This window comes from Nelusetta ayraudi, unplaced genomic scaffold, assembly GCF_046127955.1.
Source record: "Nelusetta ayraudi isolate G7.1 ecotype Tasmania unplaced genomic scaffold, CSIRO-AGI_Nayr_v1 ptg000084l, whole genome shotgun sequence".
Lineage (NCBI taxonomy): Eukaryota > Metazoa > Chordata > Actinopteri > Tetraodontiformes > Monacanthidae > Nelusetta > Nelusetta ayraudi.
The window spans coordinates 6947501-6974713 of record NW_027466134.1 but is presented as its reverse complement, the minus strand read 5'-3'; the positions used below and the strand labels follow the sequence as shown (position 1 = coordinate 6974713).

Here is a 27213-nt window from a genome sequence, read left to right as displayed (position 1 = left end):
CAAAAGAAAATCTAATATTTGCACAGTCTGTGTTCAAGGCAGCTACAGTGTGTTGTGTAGGAAGTTTTTGTTCCCCTCTCTCTCTCCCTCTCTCTCTCTCTTTTTTTTAAAAGTGCTGGGAAAACATTTTAGTTTTGGCTCAAGGCAAGAAAAACAACCTTAAAAACTTTGCCATTCCAATGTTACTTTACTTTCCAGGGTTAGTCATTTCATATGCAATAGAGCACGATATTCAAAGAGACATGTATTTGTTTTATATAGATATATTTTATTTATCTTTCTTTTCATTTGAAATGCCCACCAAGTTGGGGCAGGACAGTGAAAGGGAGTTCGGCTGGTTCATCAAGTGTGACACAGTAAAAACGAAAATGCCCTCAAAGTGCCAGGATTCTGAACGCCGATGACATCATTGAAATGAATTGATGCAGTCACACACAGTTGGATTTCAAAGCCATTGAGGAAACAGAACATCACTAACCTGGAAACACTCGAAATGACCTCACAGTTTGTCACTTTATAAAAGCTCCCAAGCATATAGATATACTTTATCTCGGAGGCGTTTGAAAAATAGATAAATCACAAATACATCCTCTAATATGTCCAATGACTTTTTTCTTATTTCTCTGATGACATCCTGTCGCAGACAGAGCAGAGCAGTGAGATAGTGGTGAGATCCAACCTGGCAGACGGCACCAGAATGACGTCAGCACATTTTTTTAACAGTGACGCGCTACTGCAGCGCGTCGCAGACATCTTTCCCTCAGACACAAACCCGACAACTACCAGCCTCGTTAAACACCTCCTACTGTCACAGCAGCAGCTCTGGGCCTGCAACCGCTGCTTCCTCATGACAATTATTACAGTGCAATTAAAAAAAAAAACAGCTTGACAAAACAAACTCTTTGGTATTATTATTTTTTGTCTGTATCTGTGTAAAACTTTTGACTTCCCTTTTATTTTCTATTTTTTCCTGAAACATTGAATAAAAACTGAGCAGATTGAAAAAATACTGGACAGGTTTTGCAGCTTTGGTCAGGGGGATAAGATCAAACAGGTCACAAGGTGCAGCATTGTGATGAGGTTCTGGGGTGGGTTGGTATGGGGTTAATAAATAATAACAAACAGATACCCGATCAAGCCTTCCATCCTCTGCTCCTCCCTTCCCTTTCGTAGCAGTTGACACCGTTAAAGTGAACAAATAAAACACTCAGTCGGAAATTCCCAAACAGTGCTACATTGTTTGCGGGGGAATAAATAGGAAAACAAAGGCAGTGTTTTTCTTGTGTGTGTGTGTGTGTGTGTGTGTGTGTGAGAGAGAGAGTGTCTTGCTGGGAGGAGAGACGCAGCCGTTACCAGCTCCGTGCAGCTGAGTGGCAGGCAGGCAGCAGGCAGGCAGGGGAGGTGTGATGAGGGGAGGCGGAGGACAACGAGCTTATGTGAGTCCAATTTCCTCCAGAACGCTGCGGGAAGGCTCTGCATCCTGAGGGCACAAAGCACAGCCGCAATTAATGGCCACACACACACACACACACACACACACACACACACACACACACACACACACGGTGCAACAAAGTCAAATTGGTGCAATGTCAACGTTCACTGTCAAGTGAACGGTGATGGAAACTTTAAGAAAAGACCATAAAGTTAATATTTCATTTGATGTCATATATGTTCATTTGGCCCTGCGATGAACTGGCGACTTGTCCAGGGTGTCACCCTGCCTTTGCCCTAAGACACCTGGGAGAGGCTCCAGCAAACCCCCGTGACCCTGATCTCAGGAAGAAGCGGGTATAGAAAATGAATGAATGAATGAATGAATGAATACGTTAATTTAAATGCAGCTCAAAGGCAACATACATCCTATATACAAATTTTATGTGAAAATAAGATGAGATCTGATGTTGCACTTGAAACTTCATTGAAACTTCTTTTCATATCACCCTCAGAGGGCCAGTTTACACCTTTACGTTCTAATAGTGTTGGTCAATGTAAGAGTGATTTTAAAAGGGTGAAGGCCAAGGTGTCAAAACAAGAAAGCATTTAGCAGAAAAGGAAAATGACTTACTTTGGCATCCTGCAGCAAGGTTCAGCACAAAGTAAAGACAGCAATTTGATCAGAGAAGCAAAAAAAAAAGAAAAAAAAGTAGAAAAGGTCAACATTGCTTCAGGTTGAGGCCTGAAGTGCCTTGAGAAATGTTTCACATGACACAAAATAAAACACAAAACGAGTAACAATACAAGACATGAAACAAGTGCAGCACTTTGGAGCAAAATGCGAAACATTCAAGACGAAGGACACTGTAAACATCCTCGTACACTGCGTGGAAAACGAGAATCTAACTATGACAAAGATGATTATGGACTCAAATGCAAAGGATTCAGTAATAATTTATTTTATTTACTACGATCATTTTTATATTAAAAAAAATATCATCAGTTGATCACAGACTCTAGTTCCCAGTAGGATACAGGCAAAAGATGTAAGGGTTGGTATACACTTGTAATACATGAGGAGTTTGTCCTAATAATAAGTATCATATAAGGGGTTCTAAAAATGTCATGTCAGTAAAATACCAAAACCCACATTAATCAGGCCAAAACAAATATTTAAGGTAGCTTCAATTACACAAAAATCACTGAAATGAATATATGTTTTTTTTGTCATTTAAAGGAGAAGAAAATATCAGATTCTATTGTTATCTAAATATACTGCGCCTCAACAAGATCATTTAAAAAACAACAGTCAGAAACTGACAGAGGACAAAATAAAACACACAACCACTTCCCACACACGATGAACTGACTGAAAATCTTTGAAACCAAGTTGGGAAGTCATGAGAGAAGAAGCTCCGCACACAATATTAATAAGTGGGACTTATTGGAAGCCGGTCGTTTCCACCAGGTGCCACCGCGATCCAACAGTAACCAAGTCTCGCATTGTTCCAATCTCACCTGACGGCACTTTGAACGGCTTTCCAAACACAGTGGATTTATTTTATCGGCCGCTGAAGGGGTTTGGAATGATCAAAGATCAAAAGATACTTGATCGAAGGTTCCGTTCATCCCAGTTCTGACTGAGCAACGGCTCGAAGGCTGCCTGTTAGTACAAGGAGCAAGACTCGAACACACTGCTGAGCCACGGCTCAACTCTCGCTCGGAACACTCAGCAGTCAAGCAAAAAAGAAAAAAAATGCCCACAAATATCAGCAGCAGCTGAACTTACACTTGCTTCCTCCATGTTATTCTTCTATGGTTTTGAAGGACAGCTTTGCTTCCCCCTGACTGTGTTACAATTAAGAGAAAGTCAAAGTGTTCATGCCATAATAATAATAAAAAAAACAAAACAACACTTTAAATTGTCAGTTTTTGCAAGATAATGGATGCACAAAATGTCAGACTTGACATCTTAGCTCATTTCTGCCAAACAACCCTGGATCATGGCGGCACCTGGTGCACCCTCGGCTTCTTACAGAAGAAACAACAGGCGCTCAACCAGCAGCAGTGGAACTGCAGAACTGAACAATGGCCTGACAGGCTTGGCATGTATCACCGGTTCCAAAACCGCTGACAAACTTTAGTGCAGCGGGACGACGTTCCGAAATCTCACATCCAAGCCGTCGTTTATTTCGGTTTCATTTCAAGTTTTAAACACATTTTTAATATTTCAATCATGGCTGTCACGTGCCACACCCTTCCCCTTAAACCCACCCCTCTCCCCCCCGGCCAAAAAACCAAACCAAAACAAAACAAAAAAAAACAAAACAGTGCCAGCAGTGACAGGTGCTAAAGAGGGCGGAGCCAGAGGCACTGAGGAGCTCAGCATGCAGGGCGGAGCGGCAGCAGCGGCGGCAGCAGTGGCAGCAGCGGCGTTGATTGACGTCAGCCAATCAGTACACAGGTACACTAAAGTACTCATGTCGGGGCTGAGGGGAGAGAGAGGCACACGGCTTAGGAGGGGGAGCAGGCAACGTTCATGCACACACATGCAGGCGACGGTGCGGCAGGGACAACAATCTGATTTGCTTTCCTGCAGACAGTTTCAGACAGAGAGGATAGATTTTTAGTTTTAACGAAATATTTGACCAAAATATGAATTCTTATGGGAATCAAAACACCTGTGTTGAATAAACCTGATCTGCATGCAGTGAATGTTGCCGGAGCTCCACAAGACTTCTGATGTTTTTTTTATTTTTTATTTTATTGAGCTTGGAAATATGACCCTATAAAAACATGTAAATGAAATCTTCAAAAGTTCTGCTGTGGAACGCCACAAACAATTCCTGAGCGGTGAACAGTTTTACCTCAAAACCTGCTGGATAACAATTATCTCTGTGTGTATTTTCAAGAAAAGTCTCTACTAAGCTATTTATTCCTTGAGAGCTGTCTAACCCCTGCAGTCTGTCTCAGCAAGAAAGCAAATTATTACAATAACCAGACAAACTCACAAATGCCTTTAAAAAGAAAATAATCTCGAGGATGATTTTCGTCATTACTTTGGTTTTTGAGAAAAACATTCAAACAAGGTGGACTCGGCTTCCACTGAAACAGAGACACAGAAATTAAACCAAACCCATCCAAAATGCAACAAAACAAAACAAAACGAAGCATACATAAACTTCAACAACATTCAGAGCATAAACACACAGTCACCTGGGAGGAAAATCTACAGGGGAAACGTTTAAACGTGAAGACAAAACAAGGACAGAGGGGTGAACTGGGGGCTGCTGAGGGACTAACTATGGACAACCTGTCTGGACTATCAGGCTGCGGAGCTACTGAGGGACAGGAGCTAACTGGGGGCGACTGACTCTTCTACAGAGAGATAGATAGATAGACAGATAGATAGATAGATAGATAGATAGACAGATAGATAGAGAGATAGACAGATAGATAGATGGATAGAGAGAGGGCGAGAGTGAGAGAGAGAGAGAGAGAGAGAGAGAGAGAGAGAGAGAGAGAGAGAGTAATCACCTCGGCTGGCCTAACTCTGGAAAAGACCGGACGACTCAGAGACCATGTTCGGCACCATCACACCTGCGAGGTAGAGCAGTTTGTCTCTTTAAGAGCATCAGAGGGACAGAGGTGGAGTCGCTACAGAGGTCAAAGGTCTACGAGGCGGGAGGCCGAGTGTGTGGAGCAAACACAATAACTGTGAGCTCCTTGAGGAGGATGACTGAGCTGAGGGTTTACCAGGGAGGAGAGGAAGGGGAGGAGGAGGAGGAGGAGGAGGAGGAGGAGGAGGAAGAGGAGGAGGTCTTCAGAGGCATCATTATTCTCCGAGAGGATCTGCCGGCTGGCACCGCAGTAATGACCAGCTCCGCAGAAAATTTTCATTAAAGGCTTAAAATAACTGCGGCCAAATCTCCTGCGGCATGAGCCTCCTCTGTGTAATCACTGCACTCTGCTCTCACTAATTCCTTCAGGCCAGTCCAGTCTAGAACCTGCTGCCCCGAACACCAACCAGGACCCCCCCCCCCCCCGTTTCACATGGCCCCGCTCAACGGCATTTACCAGTGGAAAATCTGCTCTATCGTTTCGGCCGCCCTGCCAGCGGATGCTTCCAAAAATGCGACGTGACAAATTGTTTTAGAAAACAAAAACGTTGTTCAGTGTCTCTGTCACTTTGACTTTGCTGTTTTTGACCTTTGCCGCACTGTGCACCGCAACGCGTTCAGGTCACATGACACCGTGCGTCAACAAAAAGCTCACAGGCAGCAGGTTTAACCAAAGCGTTTTCTATGCGCTGCTGGTAGCAGAGCAGCCGTCTCACCTTTACGTATAGGCAGCAAAGTTTGCCACAACCAGAGTCCCACTGTAGGATTTTTGGCGGCGGCATTGGATCATTTAATGAATTTCATGATGACACACCAGTGTTGGCTCCCCCTGCTGTTATAAAAGACTCACGGCTTGCTTTTTAGAAAGAAATCAGCGGCTCCTCCTTTCAGGTGATAAAACCCCTCTTTAAAACTTCAGGTGTCAGACGTCTTAAGAAAAAATTTAATAATAAGAATAAAACTCAAGTGTGGATTCTACTGCCTGTTAGTGAATGGGGATTAGTGTCGTGCCAACGTGCAGCGAGCATCAGCAGCAGGCAGACTGACCGACCGCAGCGCTCCAGACCTTCTCCGAGCACCTGGGAATGGCAACGCTGTCACAAGAGCTCCTGGTTGGCCAAACTCTCCCAGTCCTCGCCCTGGTGCTACAAAATGCACAATCAAGGCCCAATCAGGAGACGTGTCTCTCTCTCCTTCACCCAGCCTTGGAGTTGCGCACTCGCCTTTGCACTTTGCAAAATCAGTCATCAGTCAGGACTTTCAAAACTTCAGGAAGCAGAGGACGGAAACAAATGCAGCAGGATGTAAAAAAGGTGCTGATCCTCCTTTGTACGACGGCGGCGCGGTAGTTTTCCAGCAGGAAACGTTAACTTGATTTAATTTAATCAATGACACAGCAGCTGCACACGGCCCGGTGGACTCGCCGAGCTGCGACTTGCCTGCTCCTTGGTGCACTGCACCTTCCTATTTATTCCTTTGCACGCTACATCTTTGTTAATCAATGATTTCATTTGTTGGTTATTGTTATAGAATGCATGCACCGCGGTGCTCATCACCAAACTGGGACATGGGTCGTTTACTTTGTGTCTGTTTGATTCAGCTGCCAATGATTTCAGGTCGTGTAGCAACTGATGTATTTGTTCTGAACAGTAAAAAGAAAGTCACACATCTCCTGGCTGTTTTCGCGTTTTACTGCCAGCGGCCTGATTCCGCGTTCCAGAACTCATTAAGCAAGAGCCTTTTGGCAAAACGAATCAGACACGCCGATTGGCTGGCTTCTCTGGTTGCGTGAGAGAAACGCTGTCAGTTTGAACGCAGCACAACATCCTGAAACGGAAGTGAAAGACGGACACTTCCTGGCTGAACGTGGACGAGAGATGCTGTGGCTACCACCAGCGCCGACACTGTTCTGCATGTGAGACACTCGCCTTGCCACATGTGCACACGCAACGTTGGCCTCGCTACCACTTCCTGTTGTGTCGACATTCCAACAAGTCTGGCCACGGAGCCAATTTTCAATGTGCAATTTTATTTTTGGCAGCTCTTGGAGTCATACACAGGGAAACATCGGTTTCAGAAGAAGGAAGCAGGGGGCTGTGAACAGAGGGCTAAATATGCCATTGGTGGAGATTGACACTGGGTTTTTCCTATTTGTTGTTGTATTTTTTAGTATTCATATATTCATTTGGTCAGAAAATTGGTATAAAATGGGGCCTTTTATAAACTAAAAGGTACAAAATGAAAGGTTTTTGAGTTGGTAGAATTTATACGATTGCATAACATAACTTATTACGAAAAGGAGATGTTAGTAAAGATGTATAGGAGAGGGATTACCATTAGTCAGACAGAAAAAAATACATCTTGTTCCATTATTGTTCATGCCATTAGTTGGGGATATTACTGTATGTTGCTCGCAGGCTCTACTTTGGTGAATCTAAGCCTACTGCTCTAACGCTACAGCACAGGGCCAGCTGGCTCTCTACACACTGTACCTGCAAAGAGGCGCGTCTGAAAGTCAATGTTCTGAAAATCACAACGGTTAAGGAAACGGGAGAAAAGAAAAACAAAATGTCAGATGAACCAGAAAAACTGGGCAGAAGACAGTGGGAGTGTTGTGAGGCAGTAGGAGAGCACAATCACAAGATGGAGAGAGAAAAAAAGAGTCAACAATTGGCTGAGGAAGGTGACAGACATTCACCCTAATGCCAGAGTGAAGTCATGCATGCAGCAAAGACTCCGATTCAGGATTGGAGGAGTGAACAGTGTGAGAAAATGTGCACGAAAGATCAAAACCTAAAGCCCCGTGTTGCTCTGTGACCTCACATCACCTCCGAGGAGTGACGCAGCCAGTAGATGAACACACACAGCAACTCCTGCATTAAACCTGTGTGTTTTCTTTTCCTCTGGCTGAATTCAAACAGTCAACCTGAGGACTACAACTACTGAGATCAGAAAGGTCACTTTAAAAAAAATACACTTTGGGTCTATCACTTATTCTATCAGGTCAAACATTCAGTTAGTTATCTGTAAACTGAAACATGACAATGATCATCATGTCTGTCGTTATTTATCTAATTTGTTCTTCTATTATCTTATTTCTTTATAAATAGTATTAATGGAAATAATGGATCATTCTAAAGCAGCTATTACAGTGTTGTTACAACTATGTACATATAATTATATCACATTACAATTATAATTCGCTGACTTTGATAAATGTGACACTAACTGACTATTCTATACCATAACAATGCTGATAATACTATAATAATGTTGTATTGATAATACAACAATACCTATTTTCGTTGGCTGAACCTGGTGAGAGTTGTATCTTTGCTGCGCTAGACAACCACATCAGTGACCTAAAAATCTGTTAAATTTGATCACACCTTACACTTCCAAAAATCATAAAGAAATCTCAGCTCTCCCAGAGGAACAGGTGCGTAAGGAGGAGGGCGCCACCCAGGAGTCAAACACAATGAAGAAGAAGCTCCCGCACGCTGTTCAGCTCTCTCACTCTTTATTCATAGTGCAAAGGTCTGTTGACCGAAACGTTCCACTATTAATAAAGACTCAGAGAGCTGACCAGTGTGCGGGAGCTCCTTCTTCTCCATTGTTTTACACTATGCAAGCAAATTTTGAGTTTGCACTTGCAACACCTTTCACGGATGTATGCGACTACTACTTACCGACGCAACATCCCCCGCCAAAAAAAATCTGCCGCATAACTCGATTTCCTTCCTCACCTCTACCAGTGACTGCGGGGAGTCACAGAACTAGGTGAGAAGTCTGAAGTGACTCTTGTTCTGGTTCAGTCCGTCTCTCAGGACTCTTGGTGTATTGAACACAGATGTTGGCACCGCTCTGGCAGACGGCAGGATGAATATTTCACAGCGGCGGGGGGGGCGGGGAGGCTCTGTACTGCCAGGCATTTGTTACCTGGGCGACCTCGATAGGTGACTTACCTCCTGCAGCAGGTCGGCCTGCTCGATGGCCTTCAGCACGTTCTTCTTGGACGTCTCCTGAGCCTCGCCGCCCAGCAGGAACTCGTCCAGGATGAAGTAGGCTTTCTCAAAGTTAAAAATAATGTCCAGCTCGCAGACCTGTCATTGTAAGGGGGGGGAACAGTCATTAGTGACGGGCGGCGTCTCAAAATGCACCTGGTGTCATTAGGAGGCGCCGCACGGTTGAAACCCACACTTCCAAAGTATTTGTCCAGCAGCTCCACGTATCTGTGGATGATCTCCAGGGTGATGAGCTCGTTGTCCTGCTCCTCGATGGCGCAGCAGAAGTACAGGCTGGCGTATCTGCAAACAGAACAGAGCAGGAGTCAAAGTGTGAAGCTTTTACTCTGACTGTTTAATGCACTTTTATCACTTGGTCAGGGCCTCCCGGTCCTGGCGGGTCTCCTCGCTAAACGCGCTGAGCGGGCGCTTCCCTGTTATTAAAAAAAAGTTGCCATTTGTTTACTGAGCGGTTGGTAGGCCGCCTGTTTAACAAGCCGGGAGCTGAGCGCAGAGCTCTGTACCAGTTAAGCCTCATTCTGCCACGGTGCTTTATCCCTGATAATCCCCGAGGCGCTCTTTAAGCATGTGATGATTGGCTAATAAAGAAGCTGGCAGGTTGATCCCACAGCTAGCAGCAAAGGACTGCGGAGCTAATAAAAAATTTAAAAAAAGGAAAAGAAAAGAAAAGAAAAGAAAGGAAAAAAGCAACAAACTCCACAGGACAGGAACGCGCTGGCAAAAGCAAACATCCGTTTTTTTATTAAATTTTTTTTTCCCCCTCCGGGATTTGAAAATTGCATTGCGATTTGCACCCATTGTCCGTGCGAGTCAATGCAAGGCACAGGCGAGCCGAGGACACACAGAAGGCTTCGTTCAGCTGTTCAGAGACGTGATACAGCACTTTCGCTGTGGCTGACTCATGTGGCAGGAGGAAGTTGAGGAGCCAAATCTTTTTTAGCAAAGCGCGCTCGCTCGCTCGCCGGGCGCTACGTGTCAGGAAGCAGCCGGGTGCCGTGTCCAAAAAAAACAGATCTGCACTGCACATGTGATGCATGACAAAGAGCCTGGAGCCTGACCAGCAGCAGCCAGTGTAATAGTTAAAATGAGCAGTTAATATTGGGAAAAGTTAGATTGTTTTATGGTAAAGGTCCAACAAACTGAAATGTAATTCCACTATCTGTTTTTCTCTCCACTTTACTTTGTTATGTTTTCAAGTAATTACAAGACAACAGCTGATTAGAAGCTAAATTCAAAATTAGCAAAAAAAAAAAATAAATTCAGGCTTTGCATATAAAAAAGAAAAAAAAACAGTGAATTGTCAACAAAGAGTTTTTAGTCCACGGTCAAAAAGCTCCAGCGTCTTTGTGTTTGCTGTACCAAATTTTTCCACGCGTCGATTTAGGGCCACAGGAAACAATACAACACACAAAAGTCTGTAGGACGTCATGTCTCCTTAAAATCAAATCCCTGAAGAAATATTGTTCTTAGGAACAGAAAAGGGTATTGTTCAGTTTTGGCAGAGACTCAAACAACTCAAACATCACTGTTCAGGGGAGATAAAGAGAGGAGACAGACGTCTTTTTTTGGTGTGTACCCAGAACTACATCCTTTCATACTTTATATCACAAAGTGATAATAGCAAAGTGTAATAGGAGTGTAATAGGATCAATTAAACTCTTGGGGACAATAAAAAAAAATAACAAACTAGGAGAAAACTGGCACACTGAATTCATTCAGTGTGGAAGGGATCCATTTGTTTTGTTTGTAACTGCGCAATAAGGGGGCAAAGTCTCTGCTGGGTCACAAGGGTTCACCAACAGTCTGCCAGATTTTTTTCCTCGCCGGCACAGTAACGAGGTCGTAATGAGGCAAAAATGATCACCCGTTCTCCCATTGTCTCTCTGTGATAACGCTTTCTCTGACTGTGCTTTGTGTCGGTGAATGACAGGTCGCTGAATTGCCCATGCGAGAGTGAAACAGTCCCAGTGTTCAACCACAAAGTGCTCTCACTTTTCTCCACCACCCCCGCACCTCCCCCCAGCCCACCTCTTGTAGACAATCTTGAGGTCTCTCCACTCCAGGAAGCTGCACATCTTGGGCTTGCGGGCCAGAACTGTCTGCACCAGCTCTCTGGTGATCTTCTTTTTCTCCTTGTCAGACAAAGGCACGTACCACTTTTGGAGCCTGAGCTTGCCTTGTCGGCTGAAGAGGAGCATGAACTGCATCTGCAAGGAAGAGAGGAGAGGAGAGGAGAGGAGAGACAAGGGAGGAAGCTGTGAGATGGGATGAGAAGGAAGCGGGCTTCTTTCAAGACGAGGTCGGGAAGAGATGAAAAAACCTCTCGCAACTTAACGTAATATTTCTCCTGGTTAGTGATTATAAAATCAGTCTAAAAAAAGAAGAAAAAACTAAAGATCTAAAGTGGAAAATCATACTATTATTTTATTAATCACATTTAGATTTTATTTTTTAATTTCAATATGAGTCGGTACAATAGTGCATCAAAGATGTGTGGCCGTGTGCGACGTTATTATTATTAATATTTTTTTTTACTTTCACACGTTCAACAGAGACGTTTCCCGCAAGTTTTCGTCCAGAAAACATTTTCACACCTTTACCAGCAGTGAGCTCTCAATATCTCAACTGACGTGTAACGGTTTTACTGTTTCCTTAGCGCTCCAGACACCGGCCAGCGGAAGTGCTGCTAACGGTGTTATTTTGACGATAGCATTAGCAAAAGAAAAGAAAAGAAAAAGCCCGCGAGCTTTTTTTTCCCCACCCCACGCACCAGGGTCGCGTGAAGCGGCTAAATGACGGAGACCCTCAGGTGGACTTACCTTGGTGGTCTGCGCCGGTGCTCTCCTCAGAATAAATGAACCAGCCAACAACCTCCCCGAGACGTTCACGGCAGGTGTCTCGCTGAAATAGTAACCCGCTACCATCCAGTGCTGACTGCGCCGACATGCCACACCCCCACCCACTGCTGGAGCCCGCTGCCCTACGCGTGAACGCGCACTCGCTTCTCCGCCACCGCCAGTTTTGTTCACTGAGTGCATTTTCTGTTGTGGCGGAAGCTAGTTCAGGTTGACCTAGTTGCATCATTTCTCTTCATTAATATAGAAAACGCACTCAACCAGTAGCTTTGACAGTCGCTGAATAATCTTGTCACTTACACTTGAATCCTGGCATCACATTCGGACTTGAATAAACCATCCAAACTTCGCTGCAAACTGACATCTCACTGATTTCCTCGCCAGTAGAAAATTGGCGAACTTTAACCTGTCACATATTCCACCCATTACTGTAATCGCGGTGGCAAAAATCAGTTTATCCACTTGTAATAACTTATCAACACTGTTAAAAGGCATCGTCCAGTTCCGTGAACGCGCTCACGGCGGACAGCAGTCCCATTTCTAACACACGGCCACTTTATTTTGCGCAACACCGCTCGGAAGCAGACTTCTGATTGGTCATGGGGGGGCGATCCCAAGATTGGTCACTGGCCTACGCTCTAGGCTCGTTCCCGCCCACTTAATCGTTTAAGCGCCGCGCCGGTGGAATGCGATTGGCTTTTTATACACGTCAATCAAGCGGACTCGCCTCTTCATAGCGGCGTCATATTGGAATTCAGGTCAAATTCTTCCCATGCATTCCACTGTTTAATGTAAGAAAGACGAAGTGAGTGTCTGCTGATTATTCCAATACGGTTCCTGATTCATTCAGTCAATGTTACATGTGTGCCATACACCTTAAAATACACAGAATTTTGCTAATCTCAATATTGACCTAAGAGCTTTTCATTTTCAGTTTACAAATTTTATTTTATTTTATATCTCACAACCTTACAAAACAACAACAACAAAACACCAGACAAAACAAAACCTTTATCCGATGAGTCAGTCGTGTGGATACGTGGTGATTTTCATGCCCACTAGCATGAGCTACTGCTGCATAAAGGTAGAAAATCACCAGTGTGGAAATGTGAATCATGCCATCGTATGGTGAAAAACTTTCCCTGATGTTTAATTCAGTGTTGAAGGGAAGTTAATCTGGCTACATGGCACTGGCATAATAAATTAAATCCACTTTGGCTCCTGTTAGATAAACCATCTGCTCAATATGCTATACACTGGCTTTTATTATGGACTTCTGCATGGTCACCCTGTAACATAACACCGATCACCTGAACGATGCTCTTGGGTTCAGGGACACAGCGCAGGCCTCAGGGAGGCAACCAATAAAGAGTATTAGATAAAGCCATCACAGGGGAGTGGCTTACAGTAATCCTCTCCATTAAGTTCGGCTATCACACACCTGACATTCCAGCAGGGCTGAAGGGGGAAAGATGGAGGCCACCACTCGCTGCGCTGCTGTGCTGCTCCTCCTGCTTTTGACTCAGGGTAAGTCCAGCGCACCCTGCACCTGCACCTGCACTCAATTCGAAATATATTACAGGTGAAAGGTCATTGTGGCATGAAACATGAATGCCTCTTTGTAAGTCAGGGATAGTGATGTTAGTGGTGCAGATTGTGGCCAACACAACTCAAGTTGTTGTTTCTTGTTACTTGCACTTTTTTTTTATTTTTGGGACTTAGTCATTTTTTTTGGTAAATGGCCAGTTAATCAGGACAGACTGGTGAAAGTGAATGTGTAAAATCTTGACCTCAAACCCAAGACAATGGCAAAAAAAACAAACAAAAAAAAAAGTTTTGTTTTAATTTTTAGTTTCTGGATGTTTGCCTGTGGGATTTATGCTTTGAGTCTGAAATAGTCTGTCTGAAAGTTAATTTGCAGCAATTCACTTCCTGTATTGTGTTCTTCCAAAAGTACCTGCTGTCAAATTGTTGCGTCACAGCATGTATTTTGATGTGCCTTTGAATCTCACCTTCAACCTTCACATTTCATGCATCTTTCACTGTGGTTCAGCACTGATCATGGTTCACTCTCAGGAGGTAAGAACTTTTTTTGAAACAACACCAGAAACCAGCTTGAATTTGGGTATTTGCCACAAACTCATGACGGGGTGGTGGCCGTGTATCCCTCAGGAGGAGGAGGCGGTGGAGGTGGAGGAGGTGGTGCAGGAACGGGAAGTGGTCCAAGAGGAGGAGCTACAGGAGGAGGACCAGGAGGTGATCGAGACCTGGACACGGAACGTCAAAGCCTGCACCTGCGACTGCGAATCTGCTGACTTACCGCCAACACGCACCCCTGCTGCTTTCCCACCTGTTCTCCTGACCTCCATGCCACCGCCGCCGGCGCCACCAGGGGATCAGCTGCTGAACTGCATGCCAGGTGAGGACACTTGTTCCGGGACGGTTTGATAAGATGATGCATTCTGGGGATTTTCCCAGCGTATGAAGACAACTCAGCTTGGCGTGTGTGCTGGCCTGTTCTTGTGGGCACTCAGCATCGTCTTGGCTCCGTCCGTCTCTGCAGCAGAGCACAATCAGCCAATCACGGTCTCAATCAAAGCTCTGATGAAATACTATTTTAAAATCTTTTTTTTTTATTATTATTTTTTTAACTACGGTGTAGCAGGATTGCATAATTAACTATCCAGAAATCCTCTAGAGAAACCAGCATCTTTAGCCCACTGTTTGCAGCCTCCTGCAAAAATGCTGGTTTTAGTTAACGGCTAATGATGCGTTATTGGAGCTTTCATGTGTTTTGTAGTGGGGGAGGGGGGTGGATGTGTCAGTAAACTGTGAGAAGTACCTGCGCCCTTTGTGACATCACAAATGCTACTGTAGCTGCTTTCCAGAACTGCAGCATACACGTTCTGAAGCTGTTCATCGTCAGGTTAGAGATAAATAATAATCATTATTTTTTTTATCAGTAGATTCTGCAGAATATGGACTCTTTCAGGATAATGGGCCCAGACCTGTAATGAAAAATCCAAAGAGTTCGGAGAAACTGAATAACTGTGAAGGCCACACGCTGTTTGATAATCTCTTTACCTTCTGCAGAGATGTGAAGATCAGATTAGACCCAAACCCAATTAACCCAAAATAGGGCCTGTCCTTAAACTGGTATACTGGGCGGAGCAGCGCACATCGCCTCCTTTATGCTCATCCCACAAGCAATTTCTTTGAAGAGTCAAATTCTGGACCGTGAGCGTACCCACTCAACTGAAGTGAGGCGGCTGATTCCGGGTCTGACGGACGGCGCGCAAAAACCCGGCAGAGCGCAGAAGTCACGGTCATGGATCTTAGCGGCCTAAGAAGCTTTGATGACACATTGAAACACTGCTGCATCTGTCCTTGTCCGCAGAATGTCCTTACCACAGGGCGCTGGGCTTCGAGTCTGGATCTCTGACGGACGAGCAGATCAGCTGCTCTAATCAGGAGCAGTACACCGGCTGGTACTCCTCCTGGATGCCCCAAAGGGCTCGACTCAACAACCAGGGCTTCGGGTAGGCCCAGACATGCAGCGCTTGTACAATGATACCTGGTGCAGATGCTTAATTCCAGTCAAGGAACATCTTGCAGTGATTTATTTCGCCCCTTTGTGTGTAGTGACTCATAGATATTCACCACTCAATCAAATGGACACAACTTTGATATTAAAAATCCATGAGCAATAAATTCTGGTGCGATCCGGTGGCCCTTTAAACGGTGCAACATGTCTCGGTGTTTTACCAACGCGCTGTGTTTTGTCAGCTGCGCGTGGCTCTCCAAGTTCAACGACCAGCACCAGTGGATCCAGATCGACCTGCAGGAGGTGCAGGTGGTGTCGGGCATCCTGACTCAGGGCCGCTGCGACTCGGACGAGTGGATCACCAAATACAGCATCCAGTATCGCTCGGTGGAAACCCTCAACTGGATCTATTACAAGGACCAGACGGGAAACAACAGGGTAAACAAACAAACAAACGCAGCATCAGTCAGCATGTGCCAATCAAACTCCAGCAGTTCCTATGAACATGGGTTAAACGCAGGCGACCCTGATCTATTAGAAGAAGTTGCTTGTGCTCTGTACATTTTATTTTTCAAACTCCAGCATTTCGATTCCCTTTCGAGCCACTTGCTGTTGTTCACCTGCCCACCTCCACTCCACACTCCTCGCTACTGACCCTGCACAAAACCTGTGTTCAGGGTCACTGACTCACTCTCCCTGCAACATCGCTGCACACGCATACACACATTCGCCATGCAATCAAGTGTCACCGCGCAGGAACACACACAAACACAAAGCTGAGCTCTTAGTTGGCTTTTTCAAAGTGCTGTGTCAAAAGGGAAACATTACTAAAAGTCGGGGGTGAGGAAAGTCTTCAGTCGCAGCAACAAGAATCAAATTTATCAATTTTTCAATACAACTCCTCTGTGTTCTTGACTCTGAGGTCTTGTGCAGTTTTCAGCTGGTTGATGCTCAGGCTTTAAGTGGGTACTGAGCACGCTCCCCTCCTTGTTGTTGCAGAACATGGGAAGTAAGGTAAAGCTTTACCCTGCCTGTATAACTCTTCCCCACTGTGTGACTGATAATATTCTGGACTCAAAGCAAATAATGCACTAATGGTTTTTTGAAATCTTGCTTGTCACTACCTCTGCACAATTGATAGTCTTTTGCTCTTGTTTGTTTGTTGTATGTTGATTGACTTCAGTGTTTCTTGTAATTGCTGTATAGCTTTTTTTTTTTATATAGCTTGCTATAGCACTGCTGGAACAGTGTAGTTTCCAAATTTGGGATCAATAAAGTACATCTATTCTATTCTATTCTGAACTAGGGGTCGCTGGTGTTACCACAGTTTCAAGAATTGTGTATTTGATCAACATCAACAGATATCAGCCACTGTATTTTTACCACACTGGCCCTAACCCACCGATGAACTCTGACCTTTCCTCGCCCTCAGGTCTTCTACGGTAACTCGGACCGTTCGTCCACCGTGCAGAACCTGCTGCGTCCGCCCATCGTGGCCCGCTACATCCGGCTGCTGCCGCTGGGCTGGCACACCCGCATCGCCACCAGGATGGAGCTGCTGATGTGCATGAACAAGTGCAGCTGAATGCAGCCCGACCTGCGTTCTTGACCCCGTCCCCCACGCCCCTCTACTCGCTGTTCATCTGTTGCTATGCCAACCTCCTGCTTGCCAAAAAGAGGAGAGGTGAGGAGAGGGGGCAAAGGGTCCAGCAGCGACAGATGGGCACACTGTTAACTTTGTCTCATGTCACTTTTCGCAAGTATGCTGGCAGGTAAACATGTGCGATGCACTATTTATTTGTACAAATTCATCATTGTAATGGCTGTGAAGGTTCTCAGTCATCCAGGTCATCTTGAGGAAGAAGGGTTGAGTTAGGGCAACTGGACAAAACGAGTCCAGTTGCCCTAACTCAAACCTTCTACCTCATCATTGCAATGGTTAAATAGAGAATCGTGCACCTTCCTCATTGCACGCAGTCTCAAGCAACGTGTGTTATTATTAAAACATTAGCGTTAAACGTTGTAATACTACTGCTAATACTGATAACAATAAAGAAACAGATCTGTCAAGAGTCCAATAAAATGGGTTTGTTTTATTTGAGATTTACTATTACATATGTAAAACATGGATATTCCTATAAGAGCATTCCTCTGCACCCGCCCCGATTTCTAAATGCTCTGTTGAAAAAAAAAAGAAAAAAGAAGCAGATCAACACTTGACTATATGCTACCAATTTGTGTCTGTAACAAAAAGCACAAACAGTTTCACACACTTTCATGTCAACAGCTGGTTCACGTCCTCGGCTGTGAATACTAGCGGATTCGGCAGTCACATCACGGGCATTAATATAATACCCGGCGCTCTTACAAGTCGTCCGGACAGGAACGCAAAAGAGAGAGAGAGAGAGAGGGAGAGAGAGAGTGAGACAGAGAGAGAGAGAGAGAGAGAGAGAGAGAGAGAGAGAGAGAGAGAGAGAGTCTTTCACAGATGCACAGCACACCAGAAGATACGGCCGTGTTTTTTTGTCTTCACGCACCGTGCACGTGATGGACACTGAGCTGAGGAAGAATTTACAGAGTCAGAGAAATATTGCTGAGCCACACACACACACACACACACACACACACACACACACACACACACACACACACACACACACACACGCGCACACTCTTCAAAGTGCAACAATGAAAAAGCTTACAGTTTGTTTGTTTTTTTGCCGAGCTACGGTCGTGGCACGAGCCTCCCTCACACCGAGCCGTCCCATGTGACTACCGCATCAGGGATCAGTTGAAAAATAACCCAGTGCACTGATTCACAACTGCCAAAAGCAAGTGGTTAGACGGTAAAAGACGCCAGACCGTAAAAGAAGTGAAGTGAAATTTAAAGGCCCACTGGTGTAAAATGTAGCAGCGACTAGTGGTAGGAAAAGGTACTGTAAACAGCTGGAATATTGACCGAGTACGGCGCTGCGCTCATGCTATGCTAGATAATCAAATCAAAAACTGCATTGGCTCTAGTTTGGCTGGATTCTTGTAGGTAGCCACAACTTTCGCATCTCTCACCAGCAGAGTGCATCGTCACTGTGTCCTAACGTCCCACTTTATGTCAATCTTTCTTACACGACCTCAAGCAGATTCAGATTCTGGGCGACTTTTCAGACACAGAGGCACCAAATGGCCTCTTTAGAAGTGGAGCCAGCACCTAATGCAACCACAAATGATTTGCCAATGAAAAGAGTATTATAACGTATAAGGTATTCCAGATATTTCTTTTTGGTGAATTCCTACAACTAAAAACGTACTTCATTTTACACCAAAAGGTTCCTTCACATTTTACCAACTGGGCCATGAAAAACTACAGATTTAACAGCTAATTTTGTGCAAAGTAACTGCTAATAGCACGTGTTTATTAGTAATAAAAAAATAAAGACTACTTTCATAGGATTTTACAACTTTGAAGTAATTTTTTTTAAATCTGGGATCATTATTGTGTTCACAACACATTCAGTACACTGCAATATTTATTTGCCTTTCTTTCCTCCTTTGAGGTTGGGAATCACTGCACTTGTACACCCAGAATGGCTTTTCAGTTCCTTTAGCTGCTGTAAGAATTATTATTAACATCAGTCATTTGTACAAGGAAATAAAATACACAAAAATACACACCATATATAAATTAAATTTTTACAGCAGCTAAATTTTATGTAATATTTGGGTGTAGCTGGTCATGTACTTCACTGATGGAACGTGATACAAAGCCTTCAGGAACTGAAAACAACAGAATTCCTGCAGTCCACATTTATTACATGTATTTTCAGCTTCCTCGTCCATTACCTGGATGCTTGAAGTGCGCTGCTGCAGTGAGCTTATTACTGCGCTACTCATCCGTCATGTATAACCTTTAAATAAATAAGCATTTTAGTAGATCATTTAGATAGATTACATGAATGAGAAAGGCAAAAAGTCATTGTGTTTTTTCTGACGCGGTTCATGTCTAGCACTAGTAGTTTAAACCGTTACTTCTACATCTAACTATCATGAAAAAGACATATTGTTCATGAAAAGTGCCTAAACGCTCGTCACTGCCTGCTGCTGTGACCTTATTTGGAAAACAACAGATGCAGTGCCGCTTTATCTCCTACAGAGGGCGGTGTAAATAAGGGTTTCTGTTTGTTTATGGCACCGATGGCTGCTAAAATGGCCCTGTTACAAAAATACATAAAAACCCCAAACCTCTCCTTTTTTAAAAAAAAAGAAAAGAAAAAGAAAAAAAGGACAAAATACTATTTTTAAGCTTCACAGATTCTGAGCGCCACCTCGCAATAATATTTTTTTCCCCCATTTTTTTTTTTTTTTTTAATGCACCGCAGAAGTATTTTTAGGAGCGGGGCGGCTTTGGCGCGGTGGCACATTTGATCGTGTGTAATCAGCGCGACGGCCAAAGGCAAGACAGCTGGGACAAAGAGTTACGGTCCTGGGTGAGATGAACACAACAGCGAGCAACTGACAAGAACGGTTTCTATTGGAACAACTGATCAAACTGTACTTGTTCAGAACGCCTTAGGCCCAAGTAAATACTATGCAGTAAAATACTACTATACTTCTATATTGAATAAAAACAAAACAAAAAAAAAATACTTACACTTAAATTCTACACTTTATCTATCCATATACATATATATATGTAATTAAATATATTTACTATACAATACAAATTATATGAATAATAATTGGAATTACAGAAGTAATAATACAAAGTCTATCAAACGTGGAGGATTAAAAAAAAAAAAAAGACATAAAAAGGCCTCAGGCCTGTTTGCAAGCAGAGTTTAAAACGGAAGGTTTGGTATTTGTGTGTTATTTGCATGTGTGTGTGTGTGTGTGTGTGTGTGTGTGTGTGTGTGTGTGTGTGTGCGTGCGTGCGTGCGTGCGTGCGTGCGTGCAGGTGTACGGTTTCGCAACAGGACGAAAAAGGGGAAACAGAGGAGTCTGGGACGGTGGTGACATCACAGGGCCGTTTCTTTCAGGTCGTTGAGGTTGGGCAGCCGGGACCTGGAGGGCCGGCCGAAGCCGTGGCCGTTCTGGCCGCCCTTGATGCCCATCTGCTCGGGGTAGGGGTTGCCCTCCGGGCGGCCCAGGGCGGTCGAGTGCCAGCCGGACTCCAGCGGCGGCGGGTAGGCGGCCTGCCGGCTCTTCAGCTGCGGGGTGCTGACCCCCGAGTGACCCCGGCTCTCTGAGAAGCCGCCCTGCGAGGCGGCCGGGTTGGGCAGCGGCTGGTAGCGCATGTCGGACGGAGCCGTCTGGTTGGAGGACGAGGACGAGAGGTGCAGCAGCTTGCGCAGGGACTTGAGCGGCTGGCTCTGACGGAGGGGGATAGAGAGGAGGTTGCGGGTTCAAAACCAGATGCATATCCAGATACCGCCTGACTGCGTGTGTGACACTCACGGGGGAGTGGGAGTCAGACAGCTTCTCCGGCGGCCAGTCCTTGTCCCGCTCGCGCTCCTGGTCGCGCTCTCGGCTCTTGTCGCGGCTCCGGTGGCGGCTGCTCTGGTGGCCGGACGACCGGGAAGACTTCTGCATGACGGTGTCCACGCCCTCACCCGCGACCTTGGCAGTTGTTTGGTGGGAGAGAGGTTGGGGAAAAATTGGGTTAGGTCGACAATTCTGTTCAGGAGGCTGAAGGTGATGAACACGATGGAATGTTACAGACGTGAACAAAACGGGATTTCACCCCTTGTAATGAGATTTTGAGACGTTCACAGACAATAGAGATCCTCAACATTTATTATATGCGTTAAAGGTCCCATATTATGCAAAATTCAAGTCATTAATTATCATTAATTAGCAACGTGAACTTGGGCTGAGCTGCCCTCCAGAAATGAGAAAATACTTCGACATCATCTCATTTTGCTTGCTCCAATTTTAAGGTATTGTGTGCCAAAAATAAATCTGGAAATCAACCCATTGTGATTTCACAAAGGGAACTGATACCTTTCTCATAGCCCCATCATGCTGGAGAAAACAACCCCAACAATACTGTTTGTTGAGAGTAGCCTGCGTTTGTCCCCAGCAGGTCAGAGACAGTAAACAGAGGGCTGAATCTGCTGGGGTATTTTTTTTGGAGCTCTGTCGGGATGTTTTGATTATTAATAGTGCTCCACAGGAGTCCAGGAGGGGATATAAAGTGGGTACAATATGGGACCACTATCACAAATGAACATCGCTATGGTTTCTGTGACAATTGCGCAAGTCAATCAGTCAAAAAAAAAAAGAAAGAAGGACACATGCATCTGGAGCTACGGACCCACAGCATTGACTGGCTAGAGGGGGAGGAGGAGGAGGAGGAGGAGGAGGAAGAGGAGGAAGAGGAGGAGAGACTAGGAACAACACCGTCAGTGGCTTACATCTGCTGCCTCGCTATTTTCAATTTAACGAGTGTTTATGCAGCAAACAGCAACTTAGCGGAGTCTCTCTTGTGCTGATTCCTCTCGGCCAGATTGTGTTTATTTGCGCTGCCATCAGCTGTAGCCTCCCCTCAGCATCTGAACACAGCGTCAGGTATAAATAGAACCGAGAGGAGGGAAGGAGGGAAAAAGAAAGAAAAAAGTCTCGGACACCTTTCCTCATTAAAACATTGAAAAGTCATCGACTTGTACAGACAGCTGAGAACATGGCAGCTTTTTTTTTTTTTCTTCCTAAAGTAAATAAATAAATAATACACATATTTCCTCATTTACATTTTAGCACTTTTCTCTTTAATGATGCCTGAGGATTCAGACTGATTAGATTAACACCGTCTCCATCACATCTTGCTCGCTCCTCCCCCCCAGTTAAAAACCAGAGACATGCTGTCAGGGCTGCGGCTCAGCTCTCCGTCCATGATTGGAATTCAAACCAAACCAACCGACCAACCAGATCCATTCAACTGACCCCGCCAAGGAAAAAAAAAACCCACGTCACGTACGACGTAAAAGGCAACGCTTAAAGGAGCAAATTCGCCTGGAGCGACTTCTGAACATTTTAATTGTTGGAGCGTTTCCTGCAGGGAGGAAGCAGTGGGGATGGATCTGACTGGCTTCACTTCTTCAGGTTTGTCTCATCTCGTGTGCGCATTGAGTTTGCCATTCTCAGGAAAAATGTGATATGAACCAAGAAGAAAAAAGAAAAGAGGAAGCGGCATGTGCAACAAAGAGCCGGTCCAGATCACTGCTGTGGTTAATGCATGCAGACAGACAGACAGACAGACAGACAGGTGGGATGGCGTCAGGAGGAGAAGGAGGAGAGCGTAAAGCGACGGGTACCATGGGAGAGGACACTACAGGGAGCACTCTCACTGAGGAGCTATGCTTTATGCTATTCTTTGGGCTAAACAGAGGGAAAAGACTTTTCTTGATGGTGGGGGGCCGTCCTTCAGGCACCTGCACCTGGAATGAAGAGGAGGGTGACTGGCGGCACAGGGAAACCCACAGCACTGGACCAACACAAGGGCGATGATGTCATACTTCTTTACAAATGTGTTCAATATGGCAACACGTAAATAAAGTTGACAGAGTTAGAAAAACAAAACAGGAGGGAAAGAAAAAACACATGCAAGTTACCATTTGGGATTTTTTCTTTTTCTTCTTTATTGCTCGGAAGAAGCCCTGCTTCTCCTTTTCTTTGGATGGCTCTGAGGGATTCAACACCACCGTGTCGGGACCCGTCCTGCAGATTGACAGCAAAGTTCTGAGCGTCAGCGTCAGGTTAGAATAAAATACAAAATAAAATACAAAGCAACGACAAACATGAGTGAGATGTGGATTGTGCAGGGGTCAGTCGGGGGGGAGCTACCAGGGGTCGAATCCTGGCTGCCGTTTGGAGTGGTTGGCCAGGCCGGCGCCGTCCGAGGAGAGACCCGAGCTCCGGCTCTGACCCCTGCTGTCATGAAAGGAGTTGTCCGGCCGAGGAGACGGAACTGTGGGACAAGTACAACAAACAGCCATTGTTTCATCAAAAACAAAGAATAGAAGAAGAAGAAAAGAAACAGCTTTGATTCCTAGTTGTTTTTATTGTCTTCCCTGGAGCTGAGCCTCAAGCTGTGTTTGTTGTGTTAGAAAATGTAACCAAACCTTGGTGTGAAATCTGGAAAGAGCCTGAAAATACAGCGTTTCTAAAGAGCAGTACGACCCCCAGCAACAAACTGAAGAGATGCAATATTACAAGAATTTTCAGATCTTTATTAAGGCTCCTGGACGGAACATCTGCATAAACTACTTAGCGGGAACTGTTCTCATCTCTGGGAAGCTCAACGACAAAGTGGTGACGCAGATTATTGTTAGGAAACGTCCCTAAAGTGAATTACTCCGCACAACACATGGTGATTTTTTTTCTTTATTTTTCTGTTAACGTTAGGTGAATTCACGTGTGGGAACTCCACGGAGCAGCAAAAAAAAAAAAAAAAAAAGGAAAAAGAAAAGAATAGACGCTGGTGTGAGTAAACCAACCTCTGTAGAAGCTGCCCACCCTCCTTGGCATGGACTCGCTGTAGATGTTGCGGTTCTCCTTTGAGGAACCTCCATCTTCCACCTGCTGTTCATGATACAACCCAACCTGAGTCACAAGACAGGAGCGAGTCACACAAGAGCTTCGCCTCGCTAAGCCGGTGCTTGAGTCTATTTACCTGAGAGATTCAAATGGGAGTCAAGTGCACTCATTTACAAAAAAAAAAAAAATAAAACATTTGTAGGAGGCTACCGATTAATTTATAAAAAAAAACAGAAAACAAACTGAAATCGCGCTCGGACTCGTCTGCGACCTGCTGAGCAGCTGCGCTAGCAAGCAAAGCAGAAGCGCACAGAGAAAATGAAATAGCGTCTGATGCAGGGAGAGAGAGAGAGAGAGAGACAGAGAGACAGAGAGAGAGAGAGAGCGCTTCATGACAGCAGCATCCACCCACATCCCGTCTCTAGTGAGAGTGTGGATGTGGGTGGGGAGCGCTGGGTGGGTGGGTGCAGGCAGGCAGGCAGGCAGGCAGGCAGGCAGGCAGGCAGAATGTCGGACCTCGCTCTTCTGCCGCGGTGCGTGAAAGGAAGCGGAGTTGTCCCGGGTGGAGTCCCGCACTGGGGGTCTGCTGTGGGCGACCTCGCCGGGAGCCTGCTCGCTCTGTTCGCAGAGACATGACCAAGCGTGGAGTGAGCTCAGCGCTGCAGCAGCGGCCACGCGCGCACAACACTCACACACAACACGCACTATATGCACATACATACGCAGGGGTTTATATACAGGGCTGTACAATGCGACAGTTTTCGTCGCGCAGGCAGGCTTCATGAACATCATCATGAAGTGGGAAAACTAGTGTTACTTTTGACCTGTACAAGTAACCATACCGTTGTTGGTAAAACTGCTGCATGTGAGTTGTAGTTCTACATGTATACTATCCATCTCAATCAAACTATTCAGGAACTACATTTCCTGGTTCAAACATGTTAACTAACTGTCCACCCAGGTGTGCTACTAAATTTTTCTTTGTGCCACGAAAATTTTGAACTTGCTCGCACTGGTGCTACAACTTAAAAGGCAAGCGTACAGCCCTGATATAGAAATAAACATAGCGCTGACACGACTTCAAATCCCCAAGCAGAGACAGAGCGTTCCTGCAGCGGGCGACGGCTTTGAAAAGAATTACTGTTATTACTCTCAGGATGGTTACTTTCAGGCACAGTCAGAACCAGGGCTGACCCAAACCTTTGTGGACCCCCCCTCCCCCTCCCTCCCCCCCGCCCTCCCTCCCTCCCGCCAGCATGAAGCCACCTGTGACTGTTATTGGCATAAACGGCAAACCAATGCCAAATAAAAACAATGAAATTATTATGATTATATTATTATCATTATTATTATTATTATTATTATTAGTAGTAGTAGTAGTAATAGTATTATGATTATTAATAATAATCATAATAATAATAATGACACTAATACAATTTAGATTGTGAACTATCGTTCCCCCTTGACTAATTTGTGGCAAAGTGTGTGTGAATGGGGCAGAAAGGGGCCAAATTCTGAATTTGGTAGATTTGATTTCCTATATTCTGGTGCATCCTGGGTTTGGCCAGGTAGAGGTGGGCAATACCCCTTTTTTATATTTGAAAAAAAAAGAAGACAAAAAACAACACCATATTGCCCCGCCCCCCCGAGCAGGCGCCCAGTCTGCTCAGACCTGCTGCGGCCCTGCTGAGACTGACCCCTGCTGTGCAACATGAGAACCGACGCGTCCTTCAACGCAAAGCCGCTGGAGGTGAGGCGACCACGACTGACCCTGCTCATGTCTTCCTCCCTGGACGAGGCGCCCGAGTGGCGCGGCAGCGTGCGGTGCTGCAGCTGCGGCGACAGCAGTTGCAGGCTGCTGGCCCGGGTGGGCACGCCCTGGCCCACCGCCAGCCCCTCCTCCACCGCCGCCGCCCCGTGCGTCCGCTGGTGGTCCCGCCGCACATACATGGAGTGGCGGTGCGGCCGCTGCTGCGAGGAGAAGGGGCTGGTGTAGCCCTGGCCGTACGGCAGGGCGTCCCGCGGCGACGACAGCGAGTGGGAGTGGCCCCGCCCCTCGCCGCCTTCCCCCGGCTCCAGGGCGTCCGGCGACTTGCCGTCCTCCGAGGACTTGTGGCGGGTGGAGTTGCGGCGGTAGGACGAGTCCAGCGTGTTGCTCTCCCGCTCGGAGCGCGTGGCGCCGCGAGCGCCGGGCCCCAGCCGGTCGGCGCGGCGGGCGGCGGGGCTGCTGGGCGCCGTCAGGTCCAGGCAGCTGGAGGGGAAGTAGCGGGCGGCGGGCTCGTCGGCGTACAGGTGCACGTCGTTGAGGTTGCCCACCGACTTGGCGTCGCTCAGCGTGCCGTAGCTCTTGGACAGGTTCAGGTAGGCGAACTTGGAGGCGGAGGGGGCGGAGCCGCCGTGGGCGTCCACGTAGCCGTGGCGGGCGTGCTTGTCGCCCGACTGCAGCGTGTTGGTCTTGCCCTCCACGAAGGAGTGGCGGTTCTGCTGCGAGCGGAAGTTGGACTTGAGGTACTTGGCGCCGGGGCCGTCGGCCACCTTGGAGCCCAGGGCCAGGTCGAAGTCGCCCTTGGCCTTGGCCTCGCCGGGGGTGAGCAGGTGGGGCAGGTTGCTGCCGGCCAGGTCCATGCTGCAGGCGGTGGAGTGGTTGTAGATCTGCGGCTGGTAGCTCTTGGCGTGCAGCGTGGGGCTGAGGGTGATGGCGGCCGGCAGGTTGCCGTTGAGGAAGCCGTCGTTGGCCGGGTGGAGGTCCTCGTGCCGCGGCAGGCTGGAGCACTCCCTGCTGCTGGAGCGGTGGCCGCCCGAGCTCTTCCCCCCGTGGCTCCTGAGAGCGAAGGGAAAAAAAAAAAACAATGTTATCTATTTAAAAGGCTTCGTTACCGTCGATGTGCAAGAAGTGAATCGTTGGAGATTCAGTGAATTAAGTGCGGCAGCCTCCCGGGACTCCATCTAATGCTCTCTAAAAATAAAAACCCTGTGCACATCCTGGAGATGAAGTGGCTTTTACAAGAGGTTCAATCCGTCTTTAATATGAAAAGACGTCCGATATGTTTGTAATTAAATCTAAAGCTGTTGCAGCTGTGTGGGTACGACGTTCAATAAAATATCCTTTAACCAGTAAACAGTCAAACATTTTTAGTTGCAGAAAATACGGAAGAAAAAAAAATGATGCTACATTAGAGATTATGTAATGTAAAGCCTAGGACCAA

At 46.1% G+C, this 27213-nt stretch overlaps 3 protein-coding genes across 11 annotated transcripts in view; 1 reads left to right on the top strand and 2 right to left on the bottom strand.

The window, feature by feature from the left end:
- Positions 1–247: 247 nt before the first annotated feature.
- Positions 248–12066, bottom strand: LOC142900940 (AP-1 complex subunit sigma-2-like). 4 transcript variants are annotated; one of them, XM_076045571.1, is made up of 7 exons: positions 11902–12066; positions 11111–11289; positions 9256–9364; positions 9023–9160; positions 7550–7580; positions 4975–5037; positions 2374–3926 (listed from the first exon to the last, which is right to left on the bottom strand). In XM_076045571.1, the coding sequence occupies exons 1-6, from the start codon at positions 12004–12006 to the stop codon at positions 4985–4987; spliced, it is 615 nt and encodes a 204-aa protein (XP_075901686.1). In that variant the 5' UTR covers positions 12007–12066; the 3' UTR covers positions 2374–3926; positions 4975–4984. The 4 variants fall into 4 exon arrangements, 3 of the variants coding, with proteins under 3 accessions (XP_075901687.1, XP_075901686.1, XP_075901688.1); XR_012928949.1 differs by lacking the exon at positions 7550–7580; XM_076045572.1 differs by lacking the exons at positions 2374–3926; positions 4975–5037; positions 7550–7580 and adding an exon at positions 248–1480 and having other exon boundaries at positions 11902–12065.
- A 1643-nt stretch (positions 12067–13709) lies between these two features.
- Positions 13710–17095, top strand: LOC142900722 (retinoschisin-like). The gene is made up of 4 exons (XM_076045177.1): positions 13710–14356; positions 15335–15476; positions 15724–15919; positions 16914–17095. The coding sequence occupies exons 1-4, from the start codon at positions 13921–13923 to the stop codon at positions 17064–17066; spliced, it is 927 nt and encodes a 308-aa protein (XP_075901292.1). The 5' UTR covers positions 13710–13920; the 3' UTR covers positions 17067–17095.
- Positions 17096–17554: 459 nt separating this feature from the next.
- LOC142900721 (cyclin-dependent kinase-like 5) overlaps positions 17555–27213 on the bottom strand; it is a 34643-nt gene continuing 24984 nt past the window's right edge. For 3 of the 6 annotated variants that reach the window (XM_076045172.1, XM_076045175.1, XM_076045176.1), the window contains 8 exons: positions 25778–26828; positions 24524–24625; positions 23968–24073; positions 23315–23438; positions 23083–23188; positions 22786–22908; positions 20930–21091; positions 17555–20844 (listed from right to left, as the gene is read on the bottom strand). In XM_076045172.1, coding sequence (XP_075901287.1) covers positions 20491–20844; positions 20930–21091; positions 22786–22908; positions 23083–23188; positions 23315–23438; positions 23968–24073; positions 24524–24625; positions 25778–26828 — 2128 coding nt within the window. In that variant the 3' untranslated portion in view covers positions 17555–20490. The remainder of the gene's footprint in view (positions 20845–20929; positions 21092–22785; positions 22909–23082; positions 23189–23314; positions 23439–23967; positions 24074–24523; positions 24626–25777; positions 26829–27213) is intronic. The other 3 variants (XR_012928924.1, XM_076045173.1, XM_076045174.1) reach the window with 3 other exon arrangements.

What these genes read in the sequence shown, in the direction of transcription:
- LOC142900722 (XM_076045177.1), top strand. Translation starts at nt 13,921, where the DNA reads ATGTATTTTGATGTGCCTTTGAATCTCACCTTCAACCTTCACATTTCA. An exon ending in GCTGCTGAACTGCATGCCAG is followed by an intron (nt 14,357 to 15,334) that starts GTGAGGACACTT and finishes CCTTGTCCGCAG; the next exon opens with AATGTCCTTACCACAGGGCG. An exon ending in ACCAGACGGGAAACAACAGG is followed by an intron (nt 15,920 to 16,913) that starts GTAAACAAACAA and finishes CCTCGCCCTCAG; the next exon opens with GTCTTCTACGGTAACTCGGA.
- LOC142900940 (XM_076045571.1), bottom strand. Translation starts at nt 12,006, where the DNA reads ATGGTAGCGGGTTACTATTTCAGCGAGACACCTGCCGTGAACGTCTCG. An exon ending in CACCGGCGCAGACCACCAAG is followed by an intron (nt 11,290 to 11,901) that starts GTAAGTCCACCT and finishes TCTTCCTTGCAG; the next exon opens with ATGCAGTTCATGCTCCTCTT. An exon ending in TGGACAAATACTTTGGAAGT is followed by an intron (nt 9,161 to 9,255) that starts GTGGGTTTCAAC and finishes TTACAATGACAG; the next exon opens with GTCTGCGAGCTGGACATTAT.